Source organism: Patiria miniata, unplaced genomic scaffold (genome assembly GCF_015706575.1).
Source record: "Patiria miniata isolate m_02_andy unplaced genomic scaffold, ASM1570657v1 HiC_scaffold_9, whole genome shotgun sequence".
NCBI lineage: Eukaryota > Metazoa > Echinodermata > Asteroidea > Valvatida > Asterinidae > Patiria > Patiria miniata.
Genome location: NW_024037076.1, coordinates 20111872 through 20133316, shown reverse-complemented (window position 1 = coordinate 20133316; position 21445 = coordinate 20111872). Strand labels below are relative to the sequence as shown.

Below are 21445 nucleotides of genomic sequence, written 5' to 3'. Positions count from 1 at the left end.
CACTTTGCGATGTTGTGACAACTATTAGAAATTTTTAACCTTTCTTAATCATTTTACACATTGAAAAAAGCCAACTAGGGTGTGCATCACAGACAGCGGAAGAATTTCAACTTCGGGTTTTTTTTTAAATGTATCGTATTTTCAGTTTCAAGGTCATAAAAAAAATATATATCAACAAAATCTAGTGTCCTTTTTCCATCTCCTGTTCTCCGCCTCACTTCACCACCACCTCCACCCTATCTCATTCATCCCCCACCTCATCCCAGCTCTCAACGCCCCCGAAATGCCACTTTAACTGGGTCAAACAACTTCACCACTGGTATACTTTCACTTTCTGTTCAGTTTTTGAGAGAATTCTAGGGTTTTTCGGTTATTTTCCGTCCAAAGATGATACCCCTAGCTCTTGCAGGGTATAACGATGCACTAGTGATGACGGGGTCAAAAATGACACTTTCACTTTCTGTGCAGTTTTTGAGAGAATTCTAGGGTTTTTCGGTTATTTTCCGTCCAAAGATGATACCCCTAGCTCTTGCAGGGTATAACGATGCACTAGTGATGACGGGGTCAAAAATGACACTTTCACTTTCTGTGCAGTTTTTGAGAGAATTCTAGGGTTTTTCGGTTATTTTCCGTCCGAAGCTGATACCCCTAGCTAAAATTGGTTTTCCTGGCTATTTTAAAACATTTTTTTGTTCGAATTCACCGATTCTTATATTCAATTTCGTCCAGCAACATCGACTTACTGCACTTTCAATGTTTAATTTCGTCTTTTGTCAGACAATATTAAATTAAGTCCAAACAAATTCAAACAATGAGCACACGTTTTCGACCCGGTGTATTCGATTTCGTCTCGTCTACGCCGAATCGTGTTATTCAGAAATCAAATTCGTCTAATTGATTTATATAAGACGAATTTGATCTCAGAACGTTGCCATTCGGCAACAGCTTTAGACGGATTTGATCTGTAATGACGAATATTCTCGACCCGATGACTAAAAATGGTGACCAAACTTTGAAATTGAATGGTAGGCTAATTGACTAAATTGGTTTTGTTAAAAGCATTTGAAATTTTTCTCGAACGAAATTGAATGTTAGAGTTGGTGAATCTGAATGGAAAATGTTTTAAATTTGACCCGGAAAAGGGTCATGTGGGGCCTGACCCTTTTCCGGGTCAAAAATGACACTTTCACGGGTCAGAAATGACACTTTTACGAGTCAAATTTACCCGAAAAAATGAGTCACAAAGTGTAATTTTGACCCAGAAAAAGTGTCATTTTTGACCCGGAAAAGGGTCAGGCCCACATGACCCTCACTCCGGGTCAAGTCTGACCCAGGACTTTTTAGAGTGTATAGTATTCCTCAACCCCTCTCCTCGATCAATGGTCTGCATCCCTAGAAGCTCACTTGACCGGAGGATTTGGGGCCTAAATTTGCTTACTGAATGGCAGTCATGTACGTACAATAACAAGAAACACATGCCCATTGGCGGCCATCCTGGGGAGACACATGCTCCAACATGTTTTCCTCTATTTGAGGATGTCAATGGCAGTGCGACCTCCCTCCAATAATAATATATTCCAACTCGAATAGATTTTATTTTACCAAACTTACCCCAGTTTTCACAATATTGTTCTCAATTTCATAAGCCATACAGATATTGCGTATTTCACCCAATGATATTACCCATTCCGGATCCGCCCCAATCGACCGTTAACATAGATACACTTGCTCGAACAGCGCCCTCTTTCCGAATTTCTCAAGCCGGTGGTCAGTGGTTATGCTCACACATCATGTCAGAGAATTTAGAACCATTTGCCATGATCTTTTGTGCTCAAGCAGCTGCTGCTGAACATGCCATCACTTTTTTTACTTCACGAATACTGAAATTAGCATCAGCTTAATAGGCCAAATCTGACATTTTCTGTGGGGAAACCGAGGATTTGAAATACCGGTAAATGAAATTACAAGAAGTAAATGTAAAAGTGAGTCTCGTTATCCTAGGTCCTTGCGAGTGACGACGATAATAACCTGCGTCGGGCTTCTTGCCACCTCTGGACTTCTTGCCATCCGCGAATCTCATCAGCTAGCCTTTTATTTAATTACTCAACAAGGCTATCACGACTTTGGAATTTAAAACAGAGTGAAGAAGCCGTGAGGCGAATTGAACTGCCCAGACCGAGTGTACTCGGCCTGTGTAGTTTTGCCAGTCGCCTCGCGGCTTGGCCACTAGTCACTTGGAGCGGACCTTCTTCAGCGGGGTTATTCACGAGAGACGCTACGGATACTGGGTACGGGTATGGCCTTTGTGGGTGCAACAGTGGAAAAAAATTCCCATAGTCACTAGTGCTAAATGCCCATACTTCAAAATTCTTTTTAAAATACTCAGAACTCTCACAGGTATTTAAGCTGCACAGAAAAATGATGATCGACATGTCATCTTTCAATTTCTTTTCATTTTTTGGTGGGTTGACCAATGACTTTTCGAGAAATTCTCTCCCAAAGAAGACGACCCCTATTTTCCCCAAAGCGGAACGGTAGCCATCTTGAAAAACGATCCCTCCACAACATGGCAAAAATAATAGCGCCACTTTCGAGCCCAATTGTATCCAAAATGCTCAGAAATGGAAGCCCCGAGTCCGGGCCAGAGGTTCATTGCCATATCTCTTCAATTCCCCAATGTTATGGCTCTCAGAAATCTATTATATAGAATATTTTGATGGTATTACTTTTATTCATGAGCTCGGCGGATGGGTTTAGGCCTATTTACAGGTGTGCACCCTTGTACCACGTCACATAAATTGTCCCGATAGAGGGCGTTCTGTTCCCATCTGCGAACCTGACTTGGTCCATTCTCGGTCCCATGGTGTCTAGCAGTACCGCTTCGTCACTCGACGGCCTTGTCAAAAGGCTGTCTCTTTCAGCACCCTTTCGTCATTTCTGGAAACGGACAGTTTCCATGGCAATTTTCCCCTTATCACATTAACCCGCCTCTTTCCTGACGATTTTCATTATACTGCGCTTATTTATGACTCTTTTATCTTGACTGGGCGCTGTTCGTGTTTGCTTTAGGTGGCAGTACCTTTGATCTAATGTTTATGTTGTCATCAATGACAAACCAAGAAAGACACAAAACGTTATTTGTTGCTTGACTGAGCCCAACCACCATGCGGTTCATAACATTGCTTGAACGTACTTTTGTTTCACTTTAGTTTTGTGAAATATATTATGCCCTTGAGGGATATAGTTGTAATTACTGACTTACATTGTATCTGCACCAAGGAGCTCATTACGGTTTGACTGTATGGCATGCATGACATACCGATACAGGTACACTATAGACAACATTCTCTAATCCTCTCAATCAGGGATTTTACTTGTTTCTATACACCGTACTATTCGCGTACAATTATGGTATTCATTTTCAATAGCTTTTCAAATAACACAGAGCCTGGTTGCCTGAAATTTACATTCATTACTTTTTTTTCATTTGTAAATTTTTTTTAATGGGGTTCCAGACAGGGCCAGGGTCGGCGGTAATAAAAAAAAAAAGGTGTTTGTTTTTCATGAGTCGGGAGCCCAAAATAGGTCGGTCAGAAATCAGAAATAAAAGGGGGTGCCTTTATCCATGCACGGTGCTATGCTAATGAGTACCGCGGAGCATGCATGACTGTGATGATATGGCTTGCAGTTTAACCGAACCAGTTCCAAAAAGGCCATAATTTTCTTGTTTTTTAATTCCAATTTTAATTTTACATCAGATGAATTAGTAAAGCTAAAAAAAAAATACACACAATTTCTATCTCATTATTTACAGAGAATATCTGAGCTGACAAAATTGTTGTTTTTTACTTGTGATTTCTGCGTGACTGAACAATAATATTGTGGTACTTGGAACGGCTAGTAAGTAAGCAGTGTGGTGTTGAAAGCGTTCCTGACAGTTTCCAATTCCAATCTTTATATCTTTCTTTCAATGATGTTTTACTTTCAATATTTAGGAACAGTTACCATTTTTTTCAAAATGTCCACTTAAATAAGCTGGCATATTGAGAGTTTTAAACGCTAACATAACTCGGTTGGACTTCATTATGAGGAGAGAGTATGCACCAAGTTGACAAAAATCACAAAACAGTGTCAATTTACGGTCAGATAATTTAGAAATAATGCCGTGAATTATTAAGTTGATACTCAAATTATTGGTGAAATTACAATTGTTAAAACATGTTTTCTAGTACCGAAGGCGTCTGAATATATCAGTGCTTTACTACTGTAACTCCTGAACTGCGAGAGTCGATTTGTTTGATTGACGTGGTCCAAGGGCGGATCCCGAACCCTTTTTGGAGGGGAGCCAACCGGCCAGCAAATTCGAAAAGCGCGGGGCAGAGAAAGGAGAAGCTAGCCCTCATTGGATGCTTAGGACTCTCTTTTTTACTCATTTTTGTTTCTCTTTTTTATTTCCCAAATCCGTATAGCGGGAAAGGGGATGAGTATGGCATCGATTTAAAAGCAGTCATCTTCACTCTTCTTCTGGTTTTACTACTTCTAAAACAACTGATTCTTGGTTGTTTTTTTTTGAGGGGGGGATGGGGGAGGGATTCACCCATTCCCTCCCCACCCCCACCCCACCCCACCCCTATCCATCCTTGACACTGTCTCGTTTTTCAAACACTATCTCACTGCATAACCTTCATTTTATGTCCAAGAAAACATAGTACCTAATGAGATGATAATTAGGTACTTCATCAATGATAGACCTTCATAAAAAAAAATTTGCATAACCTTCATTTTATGTCCAAGAAAACATAGTACCTAATGAGATGATAATTAGGTAATTCATCAATGATAGGCCTTCATAAAAAAAACGCATAACCTTCATTTTATGTCCAAGAAAACATAGTACCTAATGAGTTGATAATTAGGTAATTCATCAATGATAAGCCTTCATAAAAAAAAAATGTCGGATAACATAATTACCAATCTTAAAACAACCGATCACTACCTTTTGTATGAATAATTTTTACCAATTTAAAACACAACCCTCAAACAGCACTGAAACTATATCACTAATTTCACACAAAGAAAACTAATATCTTAACCATTTCATTAAAATATCTTTCCCCTACAATACGGGACTTAATATATTATAAATCTATGATTTGCCTTAATTACAGAATATTGAATTTTGATTCACTTCGTCGATTCAATGTCAAATTTCCGTCCGATTTCGCAAATTGTTCATTCAATCAAAAAGGATATTGATTCCATTTCGTGAAGTTTCAGATAGTCGGTTGAGGGTACGAACACGTTTTCTATGTCTCAGTTATACATTCAATTTCGGTTCAATGTGTGTTCAAAAAAGCGTGTGGTCCACTTTTCGTACAATGAAATGCTAGTTCGTTTCAACGAAAGTGCAATAGAATTAGGAGCCAACTAATTTCGCTAAACGTCAATAGTATAGGCGATAAGAAAATCAGTTTCATTTAAAGAAATTTATATGATTTTCATTTATATACATTACATTTCCACAAACTGATCACACCACTTTAACACAGGGCTTTTTTACGCTGTATTTTTTCGGCAAGTGTTCAGCAGATATTGCCTTATATCACTTTGACACTTATTTTTTCTTCAGTTCTGTTACGATTTTTTTACTTTTCTTTCTGAGGCATAGCATATCATATTTTCCTTTGAGAAAAAAAATGCTTTATATTTCTTTATAACACTTTCTCCAAAGTCATGCCATTTTAGGCATTGCTTTAATATAGGTTTTCCCGGACAATTTCGGAAAATGTGCGTTTGAATTTGTAAAACTTAAATTCAATTTGGCGCCGAGTTTGAGAACGACGTACATCCTGGTTTCATTTTCGTAATAACTAGCATTCAATTTCATTTTGCATCAATCAAATGAATGAATGTGCATAGCGTTTCATTTAAGGGATTACAAATACGTGATTAGGTTTTCGGTTTGACGTATGAGTTGCCGATTATTACGAATGTGCAATCCAATTCGCAGAAAATCGATTGTCTATTGTGACATGGGCTGAATTGAACATTCTTTTTCATTTGTTACAATTTAAATTCGCATTTTCTGCATTCAATTTAAATAAATTTTACAGGCCTATACAAATGATGATACAACTTTGATTCATTAATTAATCAATGTGTGCCCTATTGATCATTAATGTGTTTGTTCTTATATACACAAAGGCCTATGTGAAATGTAGGCAAATGAAATGTGAAAATGATATAAATATGACCAATATGAAATCAATAAAAATAATCATGTAGCCATATTATTGAAACGGTAAAGGGACACATCACGTGCCATGTTACATAGGATCTGCATGGGGACTTTTTGTTGGTTCATTGTCTTAGTTGTATTTTAATTTCTTTATGTATTTCTTAAGGTTCTCTCTCGTCTTATCAGTTCGATTGTCTATCCTTCAATGACCTGTCCACCAAGACATCGAGGGAGATATGTCTGAGAATGGTTGTACCATGCGGTGCATTTCGCAGGTGTCACCTCTCCAATGTTGAGTGCAGCCACCTCCTGGAGACGGAGGGATCTCCAGACTTGCAGGTTCACACCAGCTTGGACTCTTGCGTCTTGGTCTCCAAATCTGTCCTGCCATTCAGGAAGCCCCAGCGTGCGCTTCACTCCCGCCTTGAAAGCTGAGTGCGCCATTTCCGTAAGATTTAAGAATGGCGAGTATGGGGGCAGCAACTTGATGGTGAAATTGCCGGCATCAGGGGGTAGTTGGGCTCGGATATGAGGACGAGCGTTGTCATATATCAGATATATGCGTTCGCCTGCCGGGAATAACATACCGCATTCTTGTACAGTCGTCGCTAAGAAATCCTCAAAAGTCGCTCTCGTCACAGTCTCTGATGATATTCTGTCCAACCTCACCAGAAATGGCAAACGTGATGTTGACTTGCTTGCCTCTCTGGCCATGGACGACACGCCTTGCTGGCTCTCCACGAGGAGCGCGACCATAAGACCGACGGGTCCATAAGTTATACCCAGTCTCGTCAATGTACACAGTGTGGCCAAGGACACCAACCTGAAGAAACCAATTTCCAAATATGACTCGTGCATCTAATATGCGTGGCTCATAGGCTGTTCTGGAACATCTTCCGCTAATTTAAGAGTTAAAAGCATACCATCTAGAGTTCTAGCGATGGTACTAGTGGTAACGAAGGGCTTATCGGGAAGATCAGCTCGCAGTTGAGTATTGAGTTCACGCAAAGTTAGAAGGGGGTTGTCATCTAGATATCCTTGAAGGGCATCTCTCATGTCGTCGTCAACCTTTTGGTTTATGGGTCCTCCTTTCGGCAGCTTGTTACGACGACCATCCCGAAGATATACGCCAACGATTGATCTGGCCGTTGAGTGCTTGATGCCCAGCGTATCTGCTACCTGCAGATAGTCAGCGTCGTCAGCCTCAAAGGCATCGATGAGGCGATTTCGGTCAACGTCCGAGATTCGTCGGTATCTCCCTCTTGCAGCCATTATTGGATATTTAAGGACTATGTGAACTGAGACTCTTGGCTATATGATGCGATTGTGGCAAATGCTGAGCAGAAAAAGATTTTCTTAAGGTTAGGTTTTTATATAGGATTTATTACAATAGTTGGTATGTTTCAAAAGACTACACCTCTTGGTTTTAGCTCAATCATCATGAATATTCAAAAATTCAATCATTCAATCAAGCTTTCCTCAAATGTTACTTTAACACATAAATGAATTCCAATGCTTGACCAGGCATACGTTAAATAACACTGCGAGGGAAATCGGCTGCACATTTCGCGAAAAAGATTGATGACAAATTAAAAGGAAAATAGGATTGCGGATGTGCCTTCGATTTCGCGCTAAAATGAAATGTCAATACACTAAATGCAGTGCATATGAAGCCCGGGAAGGGACAGGGTGGAAATTGTTTTGGGCATTTGCTAATTTGTTCGCACGAATTACTAATTCGTTCGCACGAATTACTATTTCGTTCGCACGAATTGCTAATTCGTTCGCACGAATTGCTAATTCGTTCGCACGAATTACTAATTCGTTCCCACGAAATCCTAATTCGTTCGCACGAATTACTAATTCGTTCCCACGAATTACTAATTCGTTCCCACGAAATCCTAATTCGTTCCCACGAAATCCTAATTCGTTCCCACGAATTAATAATTCGTTCCCACGAAATCCTAATTCGTTCCCACGAATTACTAATTCGTTCCCACGAAATCCTAATTCGTTCCCACGAAATCCTAATTCGTTCGCACGAATTACTAATTCGTTCGCACGAATTACTAATTCGTTCGCACGAAATCCTAATTCGTTCGCACGAAATCCTAATTCGTTCGCACGAATTACTAATTCGTTCGCACGAAATCCTTATTCGTTCGCACGAATTACTAATTCGTTCCCACGAAATCCTAATTCGTTCCCACGAAATCCTAATTCGTTCGCACGAATTACTAATTCGTTCGCACGAATTACTAATTCGTTCGCACGAAATCCTAATTCGTTCGCACGAATTACTAATTCGTTCCCACGAAATCCTAATTCGTTCGCACGAATTACTAATTCGTTCCCACGAAATCCTAATTCGTTCCCACGAAATCCTAATTCGTTCGCACGAATTACTAATTCGTTCGCACGAATTACTAATTCGTTCGCACGAAATCCTTATTCGTTCGCACGAATTACTAATTCGTTCCCACGAAATCCTAATTCGTTCCCACGAAATCCTAATTCGTTCGCACGAATTACTAATTCGTTCGCACGAATTACTAATTCGTTCGCACGAAATCCTAATTCGTTCGCACGAATTACTAATTCGTTCCCACGAAATCCTAATTCGTTCGCACGAATTACTAATTCGTTCGAACGAATTACCAACTTGTTCCCACGAATTACTGGCACGGCACGTTCCCGGATCCATGAGATATATAGATGTATGGGGGACCCCCATGCACCCCCAGAACTAACTTTCACCAATTTTTGGGGTGCCTTTCAGCGTCCTAAAACACATTTTGGATGTTAATAGTAAAACAAATCTGATGAGAAGGGGATATTCACGGTGGCGGCCAATATGGCCGCCAAAGTTGGTAAAAACTGGGGGGGGGAAGACATATATCAGCCAAATAATGTGATAAAAGCATAAATAAAATGGTTAATTATATGTTTTAGACTCTCAAAGACTCATTTCTGGTATTTTTCCCCCTACAATGCTTCAAATTAAAGATGGCGGCCAATTTGGTAGCTAATAAGGCCGCCATATTGGTAAAAATGAAAAAAAATCAGCCTAATAACATGATAAAATCACAAGTGAAATTGTTAGTTATATTTTTTTTACCCTCCCAAATTCATTTCTGGTATCGTGTTTTTGATATCATGCTTCAATGCATGATAGCGGCCAATATGGCCGCCAAAATGGGAAAATAAATTGAAAAAAAAATCATATATAGGTTTCCCCTAGTTTCATTATCAGCCATTCAATTTCGCGTGAGTTTTGCACATTATAATCAAATTTCTTTTTAATTTGGGGGGCATTAGCAGCCAAGATTTTTGACTGAATGTCAACCTTTTGACGGTTGACGCATTCAAATTAGCAAACGTCGGTGCGCTTATAACGTATTACATGTACCATGTTTTTCGTTTCTCATTCGTTTATGGGCAATCACTTTCATTATGAGGTCATTCAAATTAACAAGATTTTTTTAAGTGATATATTTTCCCATTTTCCTCCGAGGTTGAGTTTCCCCAAAACATCTTAGCGACTGTAAAATTTACAATATGGCAATGGTTGTACGATGAGGAACCCTTCTCTTGGGTAATTTCTTAAATGTTTTCTTGCGTATGTCTGACCGAACACTTAATTAAAGCGCCCATGCAAAGAAATTGTTCAATGCAAACCTGGAAAACACATCTTTGTGTCACATTTTAACCTTATTCTCAATGTGTTTTTTTCCATTTTGAAGGGTGTTTTTGTGTGCTTTCTCCTTTTTTATGATGATGCAAAGTTCCATATTCACGCATCAACAAGATTTTGATGTCATTTTGTGAAGATTAATGTTACTGGGCTATTTCAGCACACAAAAAAGTTGCTACGATTTCTTTTCTTTGGTGATTCTTTGTTGTGTCAGTACTTGGCAGTAAGCCAATGAGCAATCCTTTCTCAAAAGTGTTTTCTTAGCAAATTTTGGGTGAATAATTTGAAAGAAACCCCCTAAACTGAACAGTGTCTTCCTGAAATCACATCACAGCACTGAAAAGCATGGAACTTTTAAATGTTAATGACGTGCACTTGCAATAAGACTAACCAAAAAAAGGATGTCAAAATATCTTTCATACATTTTAGAGTAGTAGTAAGTTGCACAAAATGTATTCATGAGGAAAAAAATCATTCACGGACCCTTTAATTAAGAAAGAGAGGTGTCCATTTACGGATTGACGACATCAGATATGATTTACGCCGAGATAATTCAGAATTTTACATGCAGGAAGTCTTAAAACATCTTGACAAAAAGTGAAATAAGTTTGCCCATTAATGAAAAGGAATGCCCGATCAACCACTTACTACTGGTTCAGACCAAACTGATTGAACAACGCAATACTTTTAATGCAGCTTTTACAGGGATGAGTGAAGCTGAAAGGCGATAGATTGCTTGGATAGTGAAATCGAATGATTCTTTTTGATTGTCGAATGACGATCTGCGTGATTTTTCAATTTCAAATCAAACTGAACGAGCCAGGCGTTAAATTGAATGAAAAATTGGTGAAGTTGGCCGGGAAAACCTACATAAGCCAAATAGTGTGATAAAAGCATCAATAAAATTGTTAATTTATTATGTTTTTGACTCTCACAGATTTTATTTCGGGTATCCTGTTTTTTTTTGCTTTCACGCTTCGAATTCGAGATGGCGGCCAGGATGGGCGCAAATATGGTCTAAAAGGCACCCCCCCAAATCTTGGCTGCTAATGCCCCCCAAATTAAAAAGAAATTTGATCATAATGTGCAAAACTCATGCGAAATTGAATGATAATGAAACTAGGGAAAACCTATATATGATTTTTTTTTTCAATTGTTTTTTCTATTTTGGCGGCCATATTGGCCGCTATCATGCATTTGAAGCATGATATCAAAAACACGATACCAGAAATGAATTTGGGAGGGTACAAAACATATAACTAACAATTTCACTTGTGATTTTATCATATTATTAGGCTGATTTTTGTTTCATTTTTACCAATATGGCGGCCTTATTAGCTACCAAATTGGCCGCCATCTCTAATTTGAAGCATTATAGGAAAACACTACCAGAAATCAGTTTTTGAGAGTCTAAAACATATAATTAACCATTTTATTTATACTTTTATCACATGATTTGGCTGATATATATCTTTTTTTTCTCCCCAGTTTTTACCAACTTTGGCGGCCATATTGGCCGCCATCTTGGATATCTCCTTCTCATCGGATTTGTTTTACTGTTAACATCCAAAATGTGTTTTAGGACCCTAAAAGGCACCCCAAATATTGGTGAAAGTTAAGTTCTTGGGGTGCACGGGGGTCCCCCATACATCTATATATCTCATGGATCCGGGAACGTGCCGTGCCAGTAATTCGTGGGAACAAGTTGGTAATTCGTGGGAACGAATTAGTAATTCGTGCGAACGAATTAGTAATTCGTGCGAACGAATTAGGATTTCGTGCGAACGAATTAGGATTTCGTGGGAACGAATTAGGATTTCGTGCGAACGAATTAGGATTTCGTGCGAACGAATTAGCAATTCGTGCGAACGAATTAGGATTTCGTGGGAACGAATTAGGATTTCGTGCGAACGAATTAGGATTTCGTGGGAACGAATTAGTAATTCGTGGGAACGAATTAGTAATTCGTGGGAACGAATTAGTAATTCGTGGGAACGAATTAGTAATTCGTGGGAACGAATTAGGATTTCGTGCGAACGAATTAGGATTTCGTGCGAACGAATTAGGATTTCGTGCGAACGAATTAGTAATTCGTGCGAACGAATTAGTAATTCGTGCGAACGAATTAGTAATTCGTGCGAACGAATTAGTAATTCGTGCGAACGAATTAGGATTTCGTGCGAACGAATTAGGATTTCGTGGGAACGAATTAGGATTTCGTGCGAACGAATTAGTAATTCGTGCGAACGAATTAGCAAACGCCAAAAAAAATTTCCACCCTGTCCCTTCCCGGGCTTCATAAGTGCACATTCGGGAAATCGTACGCTGATTTTTTACGACTGAATGCACCTTCACGGAAAAAGAATTATCATTTGTTAAATAGAAACAGAGATTTGGAAGGTTCATTCTATTTCGCACGAAAACGAATGCTTCTTTTACAAATTCGTGTACACATTTTCCGAAATTGTCCGGGAAAACCTATACTATACCACAACACAAGTCAAGTAGGATATTTTATGATATTTTTACTGTTCCATTTTTGAATGTTGGCAAATGGTGTCCATGCATTACATTATCTTGCTAATCCAAATGTCCCAATTTCATTGAACATGACTGTGTTAGTGTTGTAAACGTATTCGCCAAATTGAATACTAAATACCTGAGCTGCACAGGGCCAAAGCTCATAAAGCTCATGCGCAATCTATGCCTACTTTTTAAGCGTGAACGAAGATGATCTGCTACACAGTACCCTGTGGAGACATGTGTATAATAGGGAACAAAACATTGTATACGTCTCCACAGGGCAATTTCTGTAGGTGAATACGTCTCCACAAGGTTATCACGAAATAGATATGTGGATTTTACTCAAAAACTAGGAATTTTCCAAGGTGTGTTGATTCGTTGCAAATTGAAGTATTTTATGTAAAGGATATCAAGTCCGAATTTCAGCCAAGGAAATCAATTCTGGTATAAAATAGGAGCATTTCGAAACTAGATTTTCAAACCCAAAATTTTAGTACACGAGAACAAAGAAATGACTCCAAAATGATACAAATTCCAGTATGTGTACCCTGAAATATTTTTGAACTTTCACCAAATTGGACATGGGTGTGAAAACGTTTGCTCGTTTTTTTTATGCGAATGTGAATGAAAGTTTTGCGAGACCGAAAGAACCAGGTATGAAATTGGGTATCGGAAACCTATTTTTAAAGATTGATTATTAAAAAAAAAAAAAAATCTGAAGTGTTCATGCCAAAAATCACAATAATTACCACAAATTTGCTCTTCCATTAAATGTGCCTCTGCGATACGAAATGTGTGTTGCAATAAAGATCCAGAAACGTGTGGATATACAATAACCACAGATAAGTGCAGTCATTTGTATGTACATGTACAGTGTATTGTGATCATTTTTAAGCTTTATTTTTTTTTAACCAGTCATACGAAACCCTGAAATTATAACTGCACGTTACACAGAGAAACTGTTCGAATGTCCCCACCTGCCTCACTGGAACCCGTAGCCAGGGTTGGGAGGGAAGGGGGTTGAAACACCCACCCCCAATTTAACATGGGCCCACATTTTAGCCGTCTCAATAAAACTAAATAAAAAAAATTCCAAGTGCATTAACAGGCTTTATTTACAAGTCAGCCATATTCAAATGAAAGCGAGGTAATATTTTCATTTTTGGAACTTGCGAATAGAAATGAAAGCAATGAAATAAAGTTACAAATTAATATCAGGCTGCTCTGATGAAAAGTTTCAAAATTGTGGTTATACATACCCGAATGTTTTAGGCCACATTTTAAAAAAATATTGAAAGTGTGGCTTGGAACGCATAAATAGTCTGGCACCATCGCATTCAACAGTTTACAACTTATAAAATACATCCAGGGAACACGATCACAAATGGCTTCCTCGCGAAAAAAAAAAAAGTCTATATAGGACAATAATGATCGTACCCTTTTTATTAAAACAATGGCACACTTTTATTAGGAAAGTTCAAATGGTTTTTCAAAAAATCGCACCCTCACACCAGGATTTCACCTGCATGTCAATAACTATGTAGAGTTTCTGCAGTGCACAAACCCACCGGGACTTGGGCCGGATTTTTTTTGGGGGGGAGGCTGATCGGCGAAGCTGCATTGTGCACATGACTATATCACTTTTTTAATGCTGTGTAGTCTCATCTCATTTGGCCTGTCGGCTTCGAAACTCAGTTAAAATGTGCAAGTCACAGTCGCCTTGTTACAAAACCATCCATTTATTGTTATTTATTCATTATGGTGCATGCATTGTTCACACATCGAAGACAAAGGTCCAAGGCCAGGGTTTTTGTTTATTTATCGGTTTGCTTTATTGTTTAATTCATTGGGTAATTTTTTTTATTAATTCATCGGGTTAATTGCGCTAATTTTGACTGGTATAGCAACCGATCACCTCAAACCTCATGCTGCAATGCGTGCTCCATTCCAGGGGATGAATGCGCAGGATTCGGGTATGCAAGGCCGACGAGAAACGAGCGGTCACCAGCGTGTTTCTGTCCGAGTTACCGGCGAACTGTAAAAAGAATATTATAGATTTAAATTATACAATATTTAACCGACAACTTGTCCATCCCATTGTCTAGTTCATAAACTCACTAGTTAAGATTATTTAAGGGAAGATACAGTCCCGAAACCTAAGGATGTCATAACATTTCAGTCCGAAGATTTCATTCGTAGCTTGGATGCAATAAGCATGCGCTTATGTCGGGATGGGGAGGATATATATCCTCCCGTCACTTTTCGAACGGGGGGGGGGGAGGGTCATAGGATCAAACCCCCCCCCCCCCCCCCGACTTCCGTAGTGAGAAAACGAAAAGGGCCGATTTGACGTAAGGTAACTTTCCAGCGGTCAAAAGTTTTTGAAATATAGCTTTGAAAAACAGAGAATAAACAGTACAAAAACGTAAGCGTGCAAGTCTGTATCAAGTACATCTGATGTGAACCAGGTTCGAGATGTGGAATGGTTCTTGTGAGAATTTCAACATATTGGTAAACCCTTCATGATGTGTTGTATCTTTTTACTCTACCTATATCAAGATTTACGATTAGCTGATGCACGATTTTCGGCCTACCTTGACTGACGCCCCGTCGGCATCAGTCATGTGATTCCAGGACTGGCCGTCATCACTGTACGTCACTTGGTACTCTGTCACCCACTGAGTATCTACTTGATCACCTCGTCCTTGGGTGATCAGGCCAGTGATGGTAACCATGGAAACAAAATCCACCTGAATCCATGGATTGGGATCACTGTTTCCTGCACTGACCCAGGCTGCGGCATGTCCTGTTTAAATTTTAATGATGGTTATTTTCATCATTTTCCATTGATTTTTTTTTGTCATTTTGCCGACGCGCATAGCTACGGCGACGCGCGCATACCAGAAACCGGAGACTTGGGGGGGGGGGTCTTTGCTATATTATTATTGAGTTCTAATTTGAAGCACGGGCATGTTCAATTATTTTTTTTTTTTTTTTTTTTTTTTTGGTGAGTCCCAGAAGCGCCAGTCTATAGTCCTCTTTGCACCTAAACTGACTGACTGACTGACTTACTCCCCGTCGCTTGTGAATTAGACTGGTTACCTATCTCACTGACTGATTTAAATTTTGAATTACGCTGGTCACCTATCTCACTCACTGACTCACTGTCACTTGTGAATTAAACTGGTTACCTGTCTCACTGACTGAATGTCACTTAAGCAATTACACTTGCTTAAGTCTCTCTCTATGAGTCAAGTCTCCATGCGTGCGGCGGAAGTGGATTATTCATTTCCGTCTAGTAACAACAGTAACAGTATATGCTGTATAATGGATGCTTTGGTAAACAAAATTGCCAAACCCTCTGAAGTAAACAAACTTACCTTGAGTGTTAAGTCTGGCCCTGGGTGGGGCATGATTGGTGAAGTTTCCCCAGACAGACGAAGCTGTGATGCTTTCATTCCGGATGCGACCATCTTCCATCCCGAGAGGCCCTCCCACAGAGCACGGAGGACCATCTGAGAAATAGAACGAATGAAGTAATCAGGAGGCGATTTCGAAATGAAAAAAGAAAAGCAAATCAAAACATGTGTCACAGAGCCCACAAAATTGCATTCAACTGAATGAAAATGGCTATTCACTCGGTCTACATCCCGGGTCTGCACAATGGTTCAGGATTTAGCCCATTCATTACCGTTACGGGGTAATTCTAATTCTAATTAAGAGAAGGGGGAAAAAACAATTAAATTTGTAAATTTTCTGTAACAATCAAATTTGAATGTCAATTTTAGTTGTCAAATGAACATAATAATCACTTCGAGATACATTTACAGATGTATAATAATAGTTTATTTCGCTGATTTCAGACCAAAAACATATTGAAATCACTCTCTTCCTATCACTTTTGGAATTTTAGTTTTACGCCTAAAAACAATGACATACCAGCTAAAATTTCAATGAACAACAATGAGCTTATAAGTTTGTTTATATGATGTACGTCTTTAAGAAAATATCAAAATTTGGGTTAGATTGTTGGTTTTTGTTCAAATGCAAGATGTGCCCCCTTTTTATGAAAAAAAGTGACACGCCCAAAATGGGAACAAAAAGTTTCTGATTTGACATGTGTGTATATTCTGTCTGCCTCCGTTAACTATAATAGATGGTGGGGAAAAAACACCATGATTGCCCGTTACAGCTAGATTTTCTGTTAAAAACATTTGCCCCCCACTTTTGTAAAATGTGGCCCACACCCAAAATGAGGCAAAATTTTGGAATCATTTTTTATTCTCGTGATGTAGCACTTGGATGTATGGAGCCCCTTCGGGGACATTCAATATATTTTGTTTCATCTCGTGTGCAAGAGATAATCTCTCCCCCGCACGACATAATCTCGTGCGCACGAGATCATTTTTTATTCTCGTGATGTAGCACTTGGATGTATGGAGCCCCTTCAGGGACATTCAATATATTTTTTTTCATCTCGTGCGCACGAGATATTAGGGAGGTTTCGCAAGCGAACGGATACGCTTACACTTACGCTTAGCTATCCGTATCCGTTTTTTTACCTACGTGTAGCGAGCGAGATATGCGTGTCGTCTGCACGTTTAGCGGATAGTGAGTGGCGTATGACGTCATACGTACAGACGACACGCATATCTCGCTCGCTACACGTAAGTAAAAAACGGATACGGATAGCTAAACGTAAGTGTAAGCGTATCCGTTCGCTTGCGAAACCTCCCTAATATCTTCCCCGCACGAAATATATCTCGTGCGTACGAGATAATCATTTACGCTTTTTGCAAATTTGACGGAATTGGACAGATCTTTCTCAGGCAGTCTGAGAAATATAATCAAAAATCCCCATCCTATTTGACTTAACATTTAACGTAGTGGCTGCATTTATGATTACGCCCCCTCCCCAATAAACACGCTGCTTTCGCCACAAACGAAAAGTCGTCCGATTTTGTGCACGCCACGCGCAGCCGGCTATAGCTCCTTATTTGTAATTATCTCGTGCGCACGACATAATTATGTCGTGCGCACGAGATATTAGCACGAGATAAAAAAAAATAATAGTATTGAATGTCCCTTTAGGGGCTCCATATGGGTGAGCTGTCCAAATGCGAAAAACAAAGTGAAATTATCTGAATCGGTTTTGTTTTTGCGCGCAGAGCATTCCACTTTTTAGTGTCATGGCACCAAATGGCACCAAGTGGTTTTGAAGTTGATCGTGAGAGTTTCAAAGATTGTACCCCAACATTCATATGGGCCCCACAAGCCCACTGACTATGATTTGAAGTCATGACCACTTCAAACCAGTCAATGAATCTGCTGCCTTGCGTAGGTGATTTATATACCTTTATTCCTTATTATTTAAATAATAATCAAAAATAATGGATACTGTGAATGTGGATGCCGTAGAGGGTGCGCTCTTTTTTTATCCATCTGGAACCGTTTGGGGAAAGAATCGCCGCCCGGCACAACAAGTACCTTCTCACGCTGCTTGAACCTCCTGCATAGACGTCGAAATGTGTCTAGGGCAAAACATTTCATTTTGGCATAGCGTTGTTCGTTTGGAAAGGTAAAAATGGAAAAACGTCGAAGTTGGCTTCGTTGGTGCTTTTAATGAGATCGACGGGGAAAGGACCTCCCTCCCACGACACCCCTCCCCCAACCACCCCTCCCCCTTCTGCACTTTCATTATTTTCCGAGGAGACCACTAGATTTGGATCAAGATTGGCCTGTGTATTGCTAACCTTTTACGTTTAATTTAAAATGGTTGCTCCGAGAAGAGTAATAGCTTTTACCCAAACTTTAACGCAAAGAAGGTCTGCAAAACAGAAGATGGACTCTTCTGAGGTACGGTGGTGGCTTCTGAATTACTGTCAAGCAAGCAGTTACTCACCTGTGCAGTTCAGCCATTGCTGTATCTGCTTAGGATCGCTGCTGATCAGAAAGGTGTCATAGTACGTCACCTCGTAGGGTCTGTACGGTACGAAGGTGCTGAAGCCACCCATTCCGATCTCTGCACACTGACACGGGTCGTGGGCTTGAATCAGCCAGCGGTACCGGCCCGTCTCTGGGTCGGGTTCCTGCTCGATGATGCAACGCATCGCTTGGGGAGGGAGGGACATATGAAAGAAAAATCCATCACCGTGTTTCAAATTTTGAAAATGACTATCCTTTAATAAAAAGGAGGTGATATATTGAAAATGGAGCTTCATCCATCAATTTTGAACCTCTTTTTTACTGTGAGAATTTGAAGGCTTATTCCACCAGAAAAGACGCATTTGCTCGACCCCATCCCCTGACACGCATGACTATTTTAAAATGCTTTGAACAAAAATCTGTTTATTTTTACACAAAACTTAACTTAAGACCGAACTAAGTCGTATTGGCAGCTCAAAATGCGCCCCAGCACTTTCTGTTGAAAGCTCAGCAGGCACGAGTCTTCGTCATCATGAGGAGAGCGGCGCAGTGTAACTTCCGAGGTCCTCCAAAGCAGCCTTGAAGACCGCCTTGGAGGGGAGGTTAACAAAGTCAACCAGACGGTCAACAAAATCTATATAAAGAACTCGATCCCTCAAACAAGTTTAATGAGTCCGCGTATACAAGATTCAGAAGTGAAAGCCAACCCAATTTTGTCACCGAATGAACTGTCGACATGCTGTATTTGTTTTTAGGTTGAAAGTTAAATTACCAAGTAATTTTGTCTTAAAATTGAGGAATTTTGGTGTTCAAGTGATTTATCTGTGGTCTAAAAGAAGTGAATTTTAGGTAAATAATCTGTCAACATCTCTCTGTGAATATAGGTATTGCTTGTTGGACACTTCCCGGAGGACATTTTTGGTTACTGCATCTCTAGAGGGAGAATGCGGAGATTCATAGGTTATGATACACTGATATGTTAACTGTACGCTTCTGTTGCTATAGGACTTTTTTTACATGCCTGTCTAATTAAAGTAACTTTATTATTGAATTTTGAATCTATCGTCATACTTGTAGTATTTATAATTTATGCCTATATACTTTGCTGGTGTAGATTCGTAAGTAAGTTAATCAGGTTCCGAAGGGTTATTGCTGAGATGCGGTTGCTAGGCAACAGACATCTAAAATAGCACGATCATATGGTCCCGGAGGTGATGTATCATATTCATATGACTAGGAGATCTTCTCTTTATTTGTTCATCTGTTGATATGAACTACAGTTTGAAAGGAAATCATTCTTAAACACGATCCGTATTCTTCTCGATGCTACCCCTAGGTAACCATACGACTAACCAATATGAATACCCCATGGTGTAACCTGTCCAGAAATACCCACCAAACTCTTGATCTTATTTAAGACTTGTTTCAAGTAGGTCAATCAGGTTCTGAAGGGCGGTTGCTAAGGATGATGTGGTTCCTAGGCAACAAACCTCTAAATTAAATTGATCATTATGATCCTTGAGGTCAATTATCCCATTCCAATTATTAAGACATCTCTTCTTATCTATTGTAAGACTAGCCAATTCGATTACCCCAAGGTGTAGCCTTTCCAGAAATACCCACTAAACACTTGGTCATTTCTGTTGTAGAATCGTTTAATGTAAGTTACGATAAGGATGATGTGGTTGCTAGGCAACAAACACCTACAATTAACATGATCCAGTGGTCCTTAACGTCGAATATTCTATTCAAATTACTCAGACTTCTCTTGTAAATGTTCATTTATTGATATGAACTCATTAAAAAAAGGAAATAAAACTTAAACATGGCCCGTATTCTTCTCAGTACTGCGCATCGGCCGTATTTTTTATCTCCTTGTGTGACATCGCGTATGTGCTCCTGGTATCCAAGTCCACCACCAGGTAGCCATTAGACAAGCCAACTTGAGTAACGCAAGGTGTAACCTTTCCCAAAATACCCACCAAATATTTGGTCATTTCCAAAAAAATAAGTGACCCTGGCTCCTGGACTATTTTGTTGACGAGAATTTCCAGAAAATATTGCAAAGCTTTTTATTAATAGACCTACATAATTATGTTACATGCGGTTAAAAGCCCTCGATCTCCCGACCCTCGCCCCTCCCTCATCACGAATGCTCGCAGGATTGTAACTTTGTTTCTCTGTAAATTCCAGATATTTGACACAAAATAAATGTTGTACAATACTGCATGTTAATGTAAAAACAAAAGTGTCTGCATTCAACTGTTTTCACTGTCAAAATGTTTATGTCTTAGAGGCCATTAATAATATTCAGTGTTTTTAAATTTCGATTGTTTTTCGAAGTTGTTTTGACCCACCCATCCACCCCAAATTTCGTTTTTTAAATGTTGAAATTGCTATTCAATATATCATATGCACTGAAGAACAAAGTAATGCTTCAAATGAGCCAGATATTTTAAGTCAATGCTCTCCCAGCTCGGGAGTTTCAATGGCTGTTCCAGGCTTCCAGCATGCAACTTTGAAGTTGAAACAAGAGGAAATCACACAGAACTTTGTAGTGTTTTTCAGTTTTCTTTTACACTATATTAAGAAAAGGAACACAAGCATGAAAAAAGAATTTCCTTATCAGCTGGAATGTTGCATGCCTTTATTATTATTTTTTTTTGTACTGTTTTACTTTTAATTTATAGTTACACAAAATTGCGGACAGGGTATGCAAATATAACTTGACACATTGTGAACATGTTTACAGGTCCATAGATAGACAGTTTATTTTGTACATCAATTTTCTGTTGTACTTTAATATTGAATTACCCACCGTTTTTTTATTTCAAAAGTCACTGAGTTTAACATTTTGCACTGACAAGCTGAATAAAAATAAAGTTCACCAATCCCCCAAGAAATATTTTTGTCTGAGATACTGCCAACATCTAGAATAAAACATTTAAAGAACCCTCTCCTCAATATCTGTTGCTGAGTTCCCATGAGTTGCTTGAAAAACTGACATGATTTTTTACACTGAAATTCTTGTGATTATGAGACAGAAATGTCTCGTTCAGTGACGG

The 21445-nt window shown here is 39.2% G+C and overlaps 2 protein-coding genes across 2 annotated transcripts; both read right to left on the bottom strand.

The window, feature by feature from the left end:
• Positions 1-7081: 7081 nt before the first annotated feature.
• LOC119720034 lies at positions 7082-7521 on the bottom strand. The gene has a single exon (XM_038189540.1). It carries the CDS (start codon positions 7508-7510, stop codon positions 7097-7099), a length of 414 nt encoding a protein of 137 aa, XP_038045468.1. The 5' UTR covers positions 7511-7521; the 3' UTR covers positions 7082-7096.
• Positions 7522-14330: 6809 nt separating this feature from the next.
• On the bottom strand, positions 14331-18565 carry LOC119720949 (lactadherin-like). The gene is made up of 4 exons (XM_038190816.1): positions 18358-18565; positions 15836-15997; positions 15050-15261; positions 14331-14490 (listed from the first exon to the last, which is right to left on the bottom strand). Exons 1-4 carry the CDS (start codon positions 18563-18565, stop codon positions 14341-14343), a joined length of 732 nt encoding a protein of 243 aa, XP_038046744.1. The 3' UTR covers positions 14331-14340.
• Between the last annotated feature and the right edge of the window lie 2880 nt (positions 18566-21445).